Source organism: Trachymyrmex cornetzi, unplaced genomic scaffold, assembly GCF_001594075.2.
Source record: "Trachymyrmex cornetzi isolate Tcor2-1 unplaced genomic scaffold, Tcor1.1 scaffold127, whole genome shotgun sequence".
NCBI classification, from domain to species: domain Eukaryota; kingdom Metazoa; phylum Arthropoda; class Insecta; order Hymenoptera; family Formicidae; genus Trachymyrmex; species Trachymyrmex cornetzi.
Window position 1 is genome coordinate 581,657 of NW_017295839.1, and position 16,049 is coordinate 597,705.

General features: G+C 36.3%; 1 protein-coding gene across 1 annotated transcript; it reads left to right on the plus strand.

Annotated features, from left to right (window-relative positions):
* The first annotated feature begins 1,537 nt into the window (after nt 1-1,537).
* Crz (corazonin) lies at nt 1,538-5,725 on the plus strand. The gene is made up of 3 exons (XM_018522012.1): nt 1,538-1,598; nt 5,049-5,261; nt 5,535-5,725. Exons 2-3 carry the CDS (start codon nt 5,049-5,051, stop codon nt 5,646-5,648), a joined length of 327 nt encoding a protein of 108 aa, XP_018377514.1. The 5' UTR covers nt 1,538-1,598; the 3' UTR covers nt 5,649-5,725.
* The last annotated feature ends 10,324 nt before the right edge of the window (nt 5,726-16,049 follow it).

Consider the following 16,049-nt stretch of genomic DNA (forward strand, 5'->3'; position numbering starts at 1 on the left):
ATTAAATGATATAATATGTAACACTAATTTTATAATTTATTATTATTTTGTTGTTTCATACACATGTATGTTGTACATATATTTAGAACACGATAATATCCTTTTTTTGTTTAAAACTGCAATTTGTTGCTTTCATGTAGATTTTCTGATAATTGTATAGAAAAAAATATATATAGTTTAAAAAAGAAATGTATATAGTTTTTATATCGTAAATACGTATTCTTATTTATGAAACATTTGTATAAGAATAAATCGCGAATTTAATATACTGCATAGAGAGCTATAATTATATTCAGATATTTATGTCAGCGATTGAAGAATGTATAACAATAGTCGATAATATCGATGCTCTTCAATTATCTCCAAGTCCCAAGGGCCCCATTGATAGTTACAATAGTTTGTTCAAGGTTGATGGTTATTTTTAATAATATCTTGTTGGTTAACATCTTCTACCTGGAGCATTAATTTAAAATAAACAAAGAAAAAAGATAAAAACCATTGCAAAAAATGCAAAATTCTGATATCAATTAATATTAACATTTTTTTAAAGTGCTCTTGTCAAATTTTTTTTATCTCTATTATGTATCTTTTTCTTGAAATGTACTGAATTAATTTTTATAGTTTTCTAAAATTTTTTAAAAGTTAATAAATTATAATTTAATCGTTAAATACTAAAAAAAAAATGTGTTAAAAGGTACGAACAATTAATAAATATTGCATAAATGTGTATTGTTTTTACTTATTATAATTAAAATTCAAAGAGAATTACTCATGTAGAAAAAAAATATCGATTAAAATGTACAAGAATCATCTAATTATATATAGGAATAAAATCAAGTTTAATACTTCTACAAAATACAAATTAACGGCAACATTAATTCAATTAATATTATAACTTCAACAATTTAAATGTAACACAATATATAAAATATAACACATGTATACGTAATAGTTACATTGTTGAATAAGAAATTCTAATTGATGCAATGTCATTGTTAATTCGTGCTATGCTGGTATTTTTCCAGTAATAAGAATAAGAATATAAAGACTACAATTTTGCCTTATGCAATTTCGCAACAGTATCCTTCTATTTAAAAGTTAATTATAAAGCAGGCATTAATTATAATTGTATCCTGTTCAGTCGTGTTAAACAAACGGATAATTAAACATGCATATTGAAAATTTGAATTATTATTACAAAATAGATATAATAACATATATTTTACAAAATTATGATTTCTAAGTATGCTCCGTAACTTTAGAAAATTGCTCAAATCTGTAGAATAACTTTCTACGGTAACGTATAAATTATCTAATAATAACTACTACTTATATTTATCGAACGTTAGATATGTTTAATGAAAGCGTAAAGTTAAGTCAATTTTCGCACAATGTCAACTAATATTAATTACCAGTAATTACTAGTCTCATTGGATACCGCCGTCTAGGAGCATAATCTTTTGTCTCCTAATATTGATATTGCTTTGGAATGTGGAGCGTATATAAAGCCTCTCCTCGATCAAATCGAGAGGAACACTTTCAGCAAGATCTTCTACGAGAACGTATCGTTTCAACAGCAACAAAAAAAATCCATCAAGGTGCGTACATATCTTACTTTTCTGTGCTTTAATTGAGAGAGAGAGAGAGAGAGAGAGAGAGAGAGACAGGAATTATTAATTTAAAATTAAATTTTGAGACAAGGACTCTTTAAAATTTTACTTCGATAAGATTTTTCTCAAAACAAATTTTTGTATTCCTGCAAATGGTGATTTGAACAAGAAAATTATCTGCTTTATCTGTAGTAGATATGTGCGTTAAAAATCTTCACTTTTACCGACACTCAATATGATGACAACAATTGGTAAAAAATGAAAATATTGTTACGTTGACAGAAAAGTTGACACATCTCAAAATTAATAACTTTTTATTAAAGTATTTTTTTTATTCTGAGTTCGAATAACGCTTTAATTAGGATAGTAAATATGTAATTTCTATAACTTTATTTTCTTTCTATGTTATAGTTTCAATTATGATATCCTCTTTAAAACTATGTCACGTGTTTACAAAATTTGAATATTGCTATCCTAGTACAATGTAAATTTCATCTCTTTGTCAGAATTGTGATACTTTTCCACTTAAGCAAATGAGCTATACAAATATCGCTTTTCCACAAAAATATATTAGTCTTTAGAGTCGATTTTCATTATCTAAAAAATGCTATTTATCTTGTGTCTTTTATCAACGCAGCGATAAAATATGTATAATCTAAGATAGAACATGACACCAAGAAATCTAAAGCTACTTTAGATGGCGCGCAATGTTTAAAATTTACAGACTTTCATTATAACTATAATATAGACTATTCACACAAATTGTTATCATTTTTTAAACTAATTGTGAAGATGAAAATAGTTATTGTTTGGATTGTATACTAACACATAAACGTATTACACTCATGCGATATATTCAAATCATGATATTATGTACATACATACGACACTATTAATATCAGCTCGGATTAATTCGTCTCTTTTTTTATCACATGCAAAATCGAAGAACAGTCTAATTAATGTACAGAAGTTAGTGAATTTATATTGCAATTTTATCAGACTTTGATCAAACTTAGATAAACTTAACTGTAGTTATTAATTTATCAAGTTACTTTGTTAACATGGACTTATTCATTTGCTGTTGTTTAACTTAATGAAAAAAATATTATAATAGGATCTCTCAGAAATGAATAATTATATAGTTGAAAAATTTTTTGCTTTAATTTTAATAATTGAATTAATCGCTAATCTTTTATTTATAATGAAAAAATATATCTAATCTAATTGAATGTCTAATCATATAAGTCGATGTTCCATTAGAATAAAATTTTAATTTCATTAAAGAACAGCATCTCTCTTGTATAATTTTTAATGTTATACTGCATCAAAGAAGTTTTTTGCAAAATAAATTTTTGGATTGATAAAATTTAGAGAGACGAAATTAAAAAAAAAATGATCATATTTATTACTCATATTATCATATTGTTGCATTCTAAATAAAATCAGTTTTGTTTCGTAAACGTTTAACAAAAGAATTCGATCACCGCTATCGCAAATTACAATTTCGTATCGTGGGAAGATCGAGTAATACGAATAATATAGAAGTATCAATAGAGAAAATGATGGATAATGGACATATAGACTTACGGGAATGCGTAGAAACGGAACAATCCGGTTACCAAGCTAATGGATTACGAAACGTACGACAAATTGCCCGTCAGCGTGAAATGGAAAATCCACGATATATCGTACCTTCGACGCAACGTGCACAGCGAAATAAATTGCTTCCCTGACATTTTCTAATTTTGTTCCACGAAATAAGCGTGCTTTAATGTGTATTCGATAAAAATTCCAGACGTTAGAGGATAATTATTTCGTGATCGCATATAGTAATCCCGTAGGTCTATTCTGTAACTTTTTAACGACAATTTCACTGATTAGGGATGTCGTTGCGCAGATACTTTACATAGTGAAAAAGCTGCGCAACGACAGTGCAACGATATATCGAATTGAAGAAAAAAGAAAACTGAATACTTTTTCTTAGCAGTAGAATGATATTTTTTCTGTGTGGACAGATGTTTGAAATGTTACGAGAAAATTAATCTGTCAAAGAGCAATTTTTTCAAATTGCTCTCATACACAACCTCTTTTTCTTATTTCGTTACAAATTAAACATCGGTTAATATTACTACAGTGGACGCGATGCACCGTGTATTGTTCAGGTTTGTGCAGCGGTTTAAATGGCTGACATGCTTCATCCCTATATGCTAACGGAGATGCTGGTCACGTCTCTTATCCGCTCGGACACTTAGTAGCACTTACGCTTATCTTAATGACCAGGGACGCTCGTAGCGTTAATGGTCCTCTTAAAATTAGCGTGCGGAACAAAAGTCGAGCGCGCGCTGAAAATTTTCAAGAAATGAGTTTGTCCGGTACTACACGAGTCGTTAATCCGCGGCGTCATCCTTTTTTAATGAATATGAGAATTTAAAGAGACCGATGTAAAACATGCGATCCGCAAGAATCCTGCAATTATCGTAATCGCCCACTTCGATATCTAAAGATTTATGCTTCCGCTAATTATAAACGAAAGGCTATTTTCAATCATAGTTTATTGGATAATTTATTTTATTTACAAAGTATATCCTGAATATACGAAGAAAAGGAAATAATATTCGATAAAATACTTGAAATGTCACTTCGCTGTATTGCGTTGTCCGTTTGCGTCATCATTATATATTACCAATCGATTTGCATTCGAGTGGTGTATCAAAAATGATATCCCTGCGAAAAAAACGCGTAATGGTGGTAGTGTAAACTTGCGATCGTGCAATTTTAAATTGCACGGCTTCGTACGGATCGTTGCCTCGTCAAGTCTACCGTGACAGTTAGGTAGTCTATTGTTTTTCCCTTCGCATTAAATCGTTACAAACGCAAGCGCAAACTTCCTCTTCCTATCTTAACAGCGAATCGAACAATTTGATTACAATTATACATGAGATTCCGGATTTGCGACACTTTAAAAAGATTTATTTATGTTAGCTACTGATGTTAGAAAAAATTGTAATTGTCTCAGTGACAACCTGCTTGTCTCTTTCACGCTTGTCTTTGATTGTAATGGATGGTCTATATATAATCTACTTGAGTTTGGAGCTCCGGAAATCGGCGGAACGTAAATTCGCTTGGTAAAAGTGAAGGACTGTTTTAATAATATCCGTCGAATTATTCAAGCGTCGCTCATGGCTAGTTATCGATTATTGCTCTACGCTAATTAACGTTTGAAAATCATTAGTCGTTTTTGAAAGCTGCCAATAAGTGCCAAGTCGTTCGTCCTTGTGCAATTATTTAACAGACTTAATTCAACGAATGTTTAAAAGAAAAATTCGTTGCACGGTATCGATTGTCCTGATTGTCCTTCTTATGCCATAAAATTTTTCGTTTCTATTATGTTCTCGCGGATGGAATATTTTCTCCAAGCCCCGTATTTGCCTTTTGCAGATGGCCACGAAATGTGTATTCGTCGTTTTTGTGCTGTCGTTGGTCATAAGCACCGTTCTTTGCCAAACCTTTCAATACAGTCGTGGATGGACCAACGGCAAGAGATCCGAGTTCCCAAACTCATTGGGTATCTCCAATCCAGGGGACGAACATTTCACCAACGGCGAATTTAAGAGATTGAAGATGCTGGTATACGGGAATATCGATGAACAAGTAAGCTTTTAACCAGTATTGTTTAATTGTAAGATTTGTATTACAAATTACAAAATCTTGCACAAAACTGGTGAACGATAATATAATGTAGACACAATGTACGTAGTATATCGTATATATATATACATATTTGTTAAAATAAAATTAATTTTGATGCGAGTCACAGATAAAGCAAAGAATTTTGTCATGTAAAAAATTAAACACTTCTGCAAATGTTATAAATGTTGTTTTAAGACTGAGATTTAGATTAATCCATTAATATCTTCTCCATAGCCGCTGTTGATGTACTGCGATTTTGTGGACAATGGAAAATTAAGAAAACTCGGTCACGCGGATAATTATGCCTCTCAGCTGCGGGAAAAAGGACAGAATGATGGCAATTACTGAAGCGGACACTGAGAGTGATGGTCGTCACATAATAATTATAATTGCTTCAATGAAGTACACCGGTATATAATTTTAGAGGCGCTTTTTTAGATTTAGTGAAATCGGAATAAATTATTCATGCATAAATCCAAGTTCTAATGATAATTCACAACCAGAACCGTCATATCCCTATATCGATGATCAGAAACATGGTATTCACGCTTACATCTTATTTAGAGGAAAAAAAAAAAATGAAGTATAGTCAATACATCGTGGATATATTGGAACAGTTAGAATTATATTTGTACGGTTATCGCCACCGTTTCTTCGAGTTTGTCTCGACTCGTGACGGCTAATTAAGTTTCGCTCTCTTAATTGGACAGTCGGTCGATGGAATACATCGCGGACCGTCGTTGGTTAGTACTCGACATGGGAGGGGGATTTTATCTGTCAACGGAAGATGGAGTGAAACCATGCCGAATGGAGACACCCGCTGAGTCCGTGGATTATCCCTACGGACAACTTATCTTCCCACTGCAATACGGCACTCGGACTCCTAGCCCGAATATCAGCCACCGGGACGATAAGGATCGTTTGAACGAAATAACAGATTAATTTTTTATCGAATCTACGATTCGGTTAGAGCCGATTTCGAGAGTTTCGTCGCGGATTTCGCGCGTTAACATCTCGCCGCCTCGGAAATACGGTACGTTCGTTCCGAAAAGTTGAAGGCGCGCTTTGAAAGCGCGGCCGGCACTTTAAAGTCACGTACCGTCGTGATAATCAGCACCGTTCAATTAGAGATCGAAGATCGACGTTGATTTTCGGGAAGCTCGGCAACGCTCGGGATTATTGGTCGATGACGTCGGCGGGGCGTACGTAACTATCGCAGACGGCTAATGCGCTTGAAACTTAGCTGTTAATCAGAAAGCAATTACTGGAGGCGGGACGAAATGAGTTTAATCGCATTAAATATTAAAACGTTCTGACGATATCGTCACGCGTGCGCGCGCGCGCGCCTGTCTCTCGGTGTATACCCGGTGTCTCCATCGTGTACGCACGAGTCAGTCATGACAGGGTGGCACACACCAGCACGTGCCACGGCTTCAGCCATTTTCCTGTCTTAATACCCACGGGAGTGGCCAGCCGGCAACCATCGTGCACCCTCCGCGAGTACCTTGCATCGAATCTTGAACCTGCGAAATTGCAATGATCCAAGTGTCGGATATTTTTAGCAACTACTTAGTTTTATTAGAGCCTCGGCAAAACGATAAATTTCAGCTGCGAAAAATCGTGGAAAGGAACAGCAAGTTTTTGAGAAAATACAAATTTCATTAATATATTCATGAAATATTCATGAACGGTTCACTTCTATTTTAATAAAACGTTTTGCGAGATGATCATCGCGATATAAATACGCGTGTCGCAAAATTATACTCCCTTATATATCGCGACGATAAAGGCTTGATGGCCGGCAACTTCCGCAGTCTCGTAAAATAAATAGTGACGATCGCGAAATACAACCTGTCGAGGAATAATGTAAGACTTGATGGAACCTCGTTGAATATACGAGCAGTAACGTGAATGATGTACGATCCATCCCTATGTCTCTCACAAGTTTTAACATAATTCCATATATAAGTAATAATATTTATTACATGGAATTGGAAATCGTGCGTGATTATCAAAAATTAAGACGATAGATATTACAATGTGAAAAGAGATCGGCGGTGGTATTTCGAACGTACGGTGATTTTTGAAATTATAAAACCATGTCGAAGATAATAGTTTAGGTATATATACAGCATCTTTCGGAGATCTCGAGGATTATCTCAATTATGGAATTACGCTCGTCTGTGAAATTTCTGCGCTCTCTCGCCGCACAGATACAAAGTGCGAAACGAAACGAATTCCTATTAGCGATAGAGAAACAGAAACGTCGGCGCGGTGAAAAGCGGGCCCGACGGCTCCCCGGTATAAATACATAAAATCGGGCAATCATCCTAAATGGGCGCCTCGCTACCGGATCAGGAGCGGCTGTCGCCTTTTTCGAGCTGTCGTCTGTCGCCTGTCGTTTGTCGCGCGACAAGGGAGCGCGCAATTCCAGCGCCACGTAGTTGAAAACGAAAAAGCGTAGAACGACGGAAAAGCGTTTGACAAGTACAATTTCCGTCTCTGACACGTCACGCTCGCTCGGTGCTTTTATTACTTTCGCTTGGGTCTCCTTCCACCCGTCCTCCTCATAAGGAGATACGTTAACATTTATCGTATTGTCTCGTGAGCATCCGAACGAGACGTTAATTCATTCGCAAGATACTACGGAGTAGCACATGAAATGACGTGCCATTTGTTTTCTATATGACGCATTTATTTTTAACAAAGTTTACATCACGTGGCACTATAGATTTTTAGCACTGGCAGTAAATTTTGGAACACAGCCAAAATCGGTTCAGAATGGATATAAAATATTATAGAACTATAGAATTGATTATCAAAGCCCGCGTAAATTGGAAAAAAAATTAAATGCATAATATTTCATGCGCCAGTCTGTATATATTTGTCCTTTTGTCGTTAAATTATTTTTAAGTGTTAAAGAATAATTTTTTATTAATTCTTCGTCTGACATGAAATTTTTGCACCTTTCGTCAACAACCTGGATCTTTGAGTTTCAGTGCAATTTGCAGATTTTTGTGTTGTTCCGGACCGATAAAAATCTGAAAAAATTCTAGCACATTTGTGAAAGTTGACGAGTTTTTACTATCATAAAAGTTGGATTGTATTTTACTTATTTTTTACAGATTGAGATTCATCTACTAGATTTCCCTCAATTAAAAGATCTATACCTTCAAACTTGGCCGCCAGAGACTTAATATCGTGTTCTCTTTTTTTTTTGCTCAGTTTGTGATGTACACTTTTCTCTCTTCAGCCAGATGACCTTCATAACGCGAATGTTATTCGCTCGTTCCTAGCGATTCTACATCGTCGATGGCCGAGGAACGAACAGACGTGATCGCCGTCTGTCTGGCGGCGTCTATCCGAAAAAAAGCGGTTTCGATTTTAACACGGCTCGACCGTGTTCCCGTAGCGGCGAAACCGCAAACGATCGGAAATAGAGAAACTGCTTCGCAAGATAGTTGCGGGGAGACCCGTTTTACGGGCAGGAAATGAACGGTGCTTCGACACTGTGTTTTAGGAAACGCGCACGAGGCACTTAACCGCCATGAAAATTGATTGGCCTCCTGCGTCCGATCAAAATACCACCCAACTAGGTGTTGCACTGTTCCCCGAAACGGAACTGGAATACTTTCCCCGCCGGAAGATCATCGGAGCAATAATTTTATTTTTCTCGGAATAACGCTTCCCCATAAAATGAGAATCTTGGCTTATACGTCTATAAAAAAATATATTTTCCAAATCTAATTCATGGAGCATTTTTTCAACAGTTTCTGCCAGTAAACCCACAATTTTGCTAAAATATCTAAAAATCTATAAGCTAAATACATACAAACCTAAAAGTAATTTTATCGGACTAATTACACAGGCCCACAAAAAAAGTACCCTGTGATGGGGTGGAGACCCAGCTATTCTTATGTATTTTGAGTCGCTGAATACGAATCTGACATCACAATAGGCCATCCAGGGTAAATTTTCAATCTAGAGCGAAAAAAATGATCCATTTTTTTCCCATTTTTGTCTCATTTTTTTCGGTCTAGATTGAAAATTTATCCTGGATGGTCCTATTTTTATATCAGATTCGTATTTAGCGACTCGAAATACATAAGAATAGCTGGGTCTCCACCCCAGCACAGGATACTTTTTTTTGTTGGCCTGTGTTATTAAAATATTAAAGAAGTTCAAGCTGGTTACTAAAATATCTTACAGCATCAATCATGCTCAAGTTTCCTACATTATTATTTCATTGATTCAACAACATTATTTTCAGATCTGTATCCATTCTTTAGATACTCCAACAAAATCGTTCTTTCCACGAACCTGAGTTTGATTGGCGATTTAAGGGTAGGCGTTATATTCCGAAATTACCTAAAAAATCGTGGATATAACGTCGCTATCTCGCGCACAATAATCCCGAAAATATCTCCGGACGCCCGACGAGCGTGTCGCGTTGGCGGATTTATTTTTCATCGGAACTATCAATTTCCATAAGCGCGACTCGTTGTTCCCGTCGCGAAATTGAGCCGCCATTCGACGATGAGGCAGTGGCGGCGCGGCGACGATGGTGGCGGCGATGGCGTGGAAAAAGCATAGCACGTTCGTGTTCGCTCTCTCGCGCGAAGCGCAATCACAATAAATTTTCTACGCTCGTATAAATATGGCAGCGCGCCGCTCATGATTTTATAAACGTGCCTCGCGTGTCATATATATACACGCACGCACTCACGCACGCACGCACGCGCGTGCCCCGCGCGGATGTTGTAACATGTATATATATATACGGTGCAGTACTCAGGAATTGCGATCAAACGGAACGACGTTATTAACACCGCTTTCTATATTCTCTATGGACTCATCTTACGCCGCCGTTCTCCTCCAAGTGAATTTCATTGAAAATTTTATTCGAGTCCCTCCCCTACCCCACCCCTCGTTTCCCCTTCCACGCCGATATCGCAGGAAGATCGACGTGTTATTAACGGATCTCTCAAGACAACGTTCCCACGTCGTGCGTACGCGTTCGGAATCAGATAGCCGGACAAAGCGGCTGATATTGCGTGCTCTCGGGAAATTAGCGAACGCAATACGAATACGGACCTAATTAACCGCGATGCATGAATAATCCCTGCGTGGAACGCGTTATCTTCAGGTATCAGAGAGTACCGTAAAGCCGGAAACACAATGAAAAGCACAGGCAATAGGAACAGGGAATAATGCCCGTATTCATAGTCAGACCTTATATATTTAAGGCTTCTTGAAATTTAGTCGGAATTTTAGTCCTACGTTGAATCTCTTTCAATCTCAATCAAATTTTACAAACCTATTTTGATACTTAAACAATAATCAAATAGGATCTCTTTTAGTATTACTTAATCCATAGCTTTTATTTAAAAAACTTCTTTTGAATCTAAAAGTAGGAAATTTTCTGATAACTGTTATTTATATATATGTATATATATATATACAGGCTCAATGTATTTATTAGATTAGAACCTATTATAAACCTCTAGAGCCTACATACGTCCTAATTATAAATCTTGAAAGTCTACATACGTCCTAAAACTAAGGTTCAAAGTAGGAGCAAAATTTCGACTCGATCTTCAGATACTCTACGAATTATTTCATTGGCTGCTGAGCATCTAAAGATAAATTTAAGGAAGGAACCTTAAATACAAGGTCTGAACTATGAATACGGGCATAAGAGATTTCAACCTATTAGAAAGCGTCAATTCTAGTATTACGCATGATTTCTGATAGACCGAAGTTTGTTGTTTCTTGTTTCTACTGCCTGTGCTTTTCATTGTGTTTCCGGTTTAAATGGAACTTCACACAGAGGAACGTACTGGTTCAGGAAGAAACAGTCGGGACGAGGGGGGGACGAGAGATGCATGGAAGAAAAGTTAATATTGGATTAGTTTTTAATTCGAGCTACGTCTCCCTTTCTACGCGGCTTGGTGGCCATGTGAAACGACGCTGTGCGCCATACGAGGGGTGGCGTGTGCGTGCCGAGCGTGTGCATGAGCGTAGATTAATTTCCAGGGTGCGCGCCGATCCGGTCGGGGAGGGCAATGAGTAGTAAACGGCATCAATAATTTGCATAATTCCGCGTCGATTTGCGCGTGACTCGCGAGATTACACGGTAATCCGCGCGCCGGCACCTGGGACTTACAATTTTCTCGAAAAACGGTATTATTTACACGTTTCACTCGGGACGGAACGACTGGATACACTTCGTTAGCGTAACGTAAAGCGATGTTAAATGATGAAGATGTTTGAATTTCCTGCGAGTTAATCAGTAGAGAGAAAGAGAGAAAGAGAGAGAGAAGAGTATATTTTCCAAAACGCGAAGATTTTCCGCAGAATGGGGTAGAAATTGTTTCGAGTACTTTTTCTATGTCATTAGGGAGTTTTCGCAACACCGTTGATTCAAATACGGTGAACACTAAGGTTAGCTGCTTCTTAACAACTGTTTAAGAAAAGGATAACGTGACTTTAGCGTTCACCGTATCCAGATTCACAAAAACTCCTTATTATCGATACGATTTTACTTGAGAAAAGAGCGTTTTACACATCAACGTTAACAGTCATACGCGCGAATGCGTACATCAGATAGTAATACTTTTAAACTGAACTTTTGGTAATTTTAATTTTTCATTCATCTGCCTCTATCTTTTTTTCAACATCCACGTCGCGGTCAACGACTCGTTGGCGGCGTGTGGAGTTTCGAGTGTGGGATTCAATAGAGCCGCTTGGACGTCTTGATACTCGGAGTCCTCGTAATTGGTCATCTCCCCTTTCGTCTCCGGTCCACCACGCGGTGTCTACGTTAAAAACTAGAAATACCGCAGGAAAAGGTCTCTGCTAGAGAGACAAGATTACAGGGCGCCGATGACGCGCCTCTCAGTCGATGGTGTTGTACCTGTTCGGGGTATACCTGTCGGAAACGGTTCACTCAGCAGATTTCTGCGCTAAACGGCGGAAACGTTTGGAATACTTCCGTCAAGTGTGCTCTTTTAGAGACATGTACATATCGGTCTGTATTTTCAAAGTCGTTATCTTAATTTATCATTCTTAGATAAAATATAGATAAATCACGATTGAGTACAGGTGAATAATTGAATCGTTATCCCAAACAACACAAAGTCTAAAATCGAGATAGAAAACGTTTTAAAGACCTGTTTGAAAAAAATGTTTAAGCTGTCTTTCAGACGTCTTTAAGAGATCCTATGTCCTGATTTTGGACACGCGTGTTGTCTGGGATAAAGATTCAATTATTCACCTGTGATCAATTGTGACCGATAAGCACGTTAATTCCTATCGTTATATAAAGTAACGTAATGATATCTTTTTCAATGTCCAATATTATTAACTTTTTAAACAATAATATCCGTACAAAGTCAGGGAACGACGTTTTGAAAGTTAAATAATATTTATTTTACGTTTAATTTGTTACATTCGCACCAAAATAAAGAGTTTTCTGTGCATCCGAACAACCAATGCAGGCTCTGATGGGCTTTTTTCAATAATAGATTCTTTCGAGCCTTATTTTATATATTTGTTTAAATAATATTATTTAGGTATATATTTCCAAGATACCTACATAAATCAACTAATAATACAATTTTTTAAGTATTCTGAAATCGCGTATCACATAGATTCATTGTGATCTACGGAGACGAGTCCTACACGAAGTGTTCGGGACCTTCGTTCCCGGTGGCGGAGGGTATTTGTCTCCAAATAATTGGGCGGGACGGCGCGCGGCATCTCCTCTGCAATTATAGGCAGTAAACGCAGCCACATCCGGTACAGGGAGCTCTAGGTGAAGCGGGATAATTCCATGAGAAAAGACACTGATTAAGGCGATCGGAGAAAAAGGACTCGCGTCTTTGACGGACGTTGTTAGGGGAAAGAGGTGTGACAGAAAGGGGGGGAAAAAAAAGGAATAGGAAAACTGGCTGCTATTCGCCTTTTACACGGATACGAAAGATCAAAATATTATGATCGTGTGACAAGGTAGTCGTTTGGAACAGAAAAATAACGGAAATCAAGTTTCCAAAGAAGATATAGGCATTACGCGGCGCACTGACATGAAGTAATGAGTTCTCGTTATGACAACCCATTCCGATGCTTTCCCCGTATTTCTTAAACGGCGCAATTTGCAAAGTATACCGATTTCATCGAAGGAAATGAAACGTTGTACCTCGTTCCGCGTATTTGCTGCAAAATGCACGCGTACGAATGACATTATACAAAATAATGAGATGAATCGATTGATGTGGAAGAAAACATATAATTGCGTTTAACAAGAACACAACAGATTCCAGATGCATGTCTGAGTGTGTATGAACGTCTATGTCGATGTAGGATCATCTCAAATGATTATAACTTATCATTTTATAAAAATATTAAGATAAATCAAGATCAAAGGATATGATTACGTTCTATGAGATTTCCATTCCATTTCACGTTGGAGTATAGCAGAGTGACATTGTTTACAATAATGAGAGAATCAATTGATGTAAAAGAAAATATATATGTTTAAAAAGAAAAAATAATTGCACATTCCAGATGCTGCTTTTGCTGCATTTGCATAAATATAGCAGTATTAAAACTCATTTCATGCATAAAAATTACGATAAAATTGTAATAAAAACATATTTTACTAGATGTTCTATCCATTTGATGTCAGAATATATTTAAATGAGGTATGAAATGTCTCGGAAATTATTGACTTTTAACGTTATTACTTTATTTTTGAATATCCTCTTGAACAAGAGAATGTCATTATAAAAATTGATTTATATATAAAATCGTACGTTTGCGTCTAAAAATATTTTGATAATTTTAAGATATTAAAAATTGTCATTGCAATTAAAATATTTTTACCATAATATTAGTTTATTCATATTATTAAATAATCTCTTTTTAATTTTTCTATAGTAATTTATAGTTACTTCTATATAATACATTTTCTAAAAGCGACAGAAACATTTTGTACGATTAAGATAGCAAATCATATTCTTATATATTATAAAAATCTTTCTCTATAAAGACACACGCTAATCCGTATGCTGTGAAATATAACAAAAAGGAATTACTTGCGCCGTGAAATTCATTAAATTATTAATCGAGAGTTGAATTATTCCGTCTCTTTTTTATATTTTTAAGCTTTAGACACAATCGCTTTTACGTCAAATAAAGTTCATTACAATCAACGCGATGACGTTCGAGATACCTGTGTAAAGGAAACATTAAAATCTTTAATTATCCACAGATCAAAGAACGGATCGTTGCTTATTAAGTTAATGAAATTATTACTGACGTTGTTGCTAATTGTTTCTGCTGTAATTCCGTGCTCTTCCCACGCAACCCGTCGGCACAGTCGGATTCTTGGCAAGGATGTATGGTTAGATAGCGAGGAACGAGTAGCAGTTAAATCATTTTATATGCATTTCAATTGTTTTCTCGTATATACAACGTTACACGTACTTACATAACATCACATCGTTCACTATAATAATAATTACCGAACTTAACTTAAAACATACCTAATTATACGACGACGACGATGACGACGACGATCGTAGTGTACGGTATGTATGGTTTATTTTTTTAGCAGTGTATATATATATATATATATAATAATAGTATTCCGGGATATATAATCTTGATTGCATTCTGCTGCGTCACAGCAATGAAATAATATATATATATACAGGACGTATCTAACAATCAAAGAGAACATACGCTGTCGGTATGTTGGCACGACAGCGCTTCTGCGTATACAAGTATTTCATATATCGTACAAGTATAATGTCTAATTACAACTATGGCGTCTAGTATGTACACGGATATGTCACGTCAGCTGTTCCGTTAAGTCCGCATTCACATCTAATGAAAAGATACCTAATTCGATGAAAGAAAGTAAAAAAATCGCATTCCTTAGCAGTCACGTTTTCCAATCAAGTCATTCACTGATGCAACGTAAAATTTAAAACTTACCCGGCTATTTCTTAATTGCGACGTTAAATGAGGATGTGAATACGGATCTTGGACTTTGTTGCGACTTCATTTGTGCGATCGATGATTTCTCGACGATGCATAACGCGGGAAAACGTACAGCTTCTCTTTAGGAAAAGTTGAACCGCTCAGCATGAGAAGACATTATCGAACGTCCGGCCCGTTCGCGATCTGGAAATAAACGTTTTGGAGGGACACTCATCTCCGCGACTCTATTTCATCGGGTCGAGACACGTACATGTCGATAATGTCGCGTCAATCGAGGCAAATTGCGATAATCCTCGCTTCGAGAGAAGAAACGTACGCTTTTAATGCGACCCGATTGTTCGTACATGATAAATTCACGACGATTATCGTGCCTCGCGCGCGATCGTACCGCGCTAGTTAAACTGCTCAAACCGTGACAATTATATGGCAAAATCACGAGTCGTGGCTAATAAGTGATACAGCTTCGAGTATGTGATGTTGTAAGGCAATGTACAATCGATTTCGCGGTGCTCTTTAGGACGTTCGTGTTTGGTGGTCGCCTGAATATCGTAAGGCAGAAGGAAGGCGATGCTAATAGCCTACAATCCGTAACTATCCTTAAAAAAACAAAGAAAATTCTCTGCTGTTATTATTTCATGATTCATGATCGGTGGATGAATGAGTATTTTCTCGTTCGCTTATTTATCGTAAAACAAATTTAAAAACAAAGAAAAAACAAAATGTAGATCCGACTTCTGATTCTAG

Coding starts and splice junctions, on each gene's coding strand:
- Crz (XM_018522012.1), top strand. CDS start 5,049: ATGGCCACGAAATGTGTATTCGTCGTTTTTGTGCTGTCGTTGGTCATA. Junction 5,262..5,534: donor ACGGGAATATCGATGAACAA/GTAAGCTTTTAA, acceptor TCTTCTCCATAG/CCGCTGTTGATGTACTGCGA.